At 64.9% G+C, this 447-nt stretch overlaps 1 protein-coding gene across 1 annotated transcript in view; it reads right to left on the bottom strand.

Moving 5' to 3' along the window:
* FZD2 (frizzled class receptor 2) overlaps positions 1-443 on the bottom strand; it is a gene marked incomplete at its 5' end in the record, with an annotated part of 1,703 nt that extends 1,260 nt beyond the window's left edge. The window contains one exon of the mRNA XM_014537773.1: positions 8-443. Within this exon, the coding sequence (XP_014393259.1) occupies positions 8-443 (436 nt within the window). The remainder of the gene's footprint in view (positions 1-7) is intronic.
* Between the last annotated feature and the right edge of the window lie 4 nt (positions 444-447).

The following is a 447-nucleotide window of genomic DNA, read 5'->3' as shown; positions in this document are numbered from 1 at the left end:
GAGAGGCTCTGGCCCACGCAGATCTGCTCCGCACCGTGGCGCGGGAAGTGCTCGCAACGCAGACGCTCGGGCCACTGGAAACCAAACTTGTTCATGAGCGCCTCGCAGCCCTGACGTGCGCGCTCGCAAATGGAACGGCACGGCGGTATGGCCTGCTCCAGCACGGTACACACGGGCGCGTACATGGAGCACAAGAAGAAGCGCAGTTCGGGCGAACATTGCACTTTCACCAACGGGTAGAACTGGTGCACCTCCAGGCCCGCGTCCTCCTGGTTCGTATGGCCCAGAAGGTTGGGCATGATGGTCTGGTTGTAGGCGATGTCCGTGCACAGCGGGATGGAGATGGGCTGGCAGAAGCCGTGGTCCGGGATGGAGATACCCTTCTCTCCGTGGAACTGGGCCGGCCCCGCGGCGGGCAGCAGCAGCAGCGGCAGCAGCAGGCGGGGC

Source organism: Myotis brandtii, unplaced genomic scaffold (assembly GCF_000412655.1).
Source record: "Myotis brandtii unplaced genomic scaffold, ASM41265v1 scaffold1814, whole genome shotgun sequence".
Taxonomy (NCBI): domain Eukaryota; kingdom Metazoa; phylum Chordata; class Mammalia; order Chiroptera; family Vespertilionidae; genus Myotis; species Myotis brandtii.
Note: the sequence above shows the minus strand (reverse complement) of the source record. Positions and strands in the feature narration are given on the sequence as shown.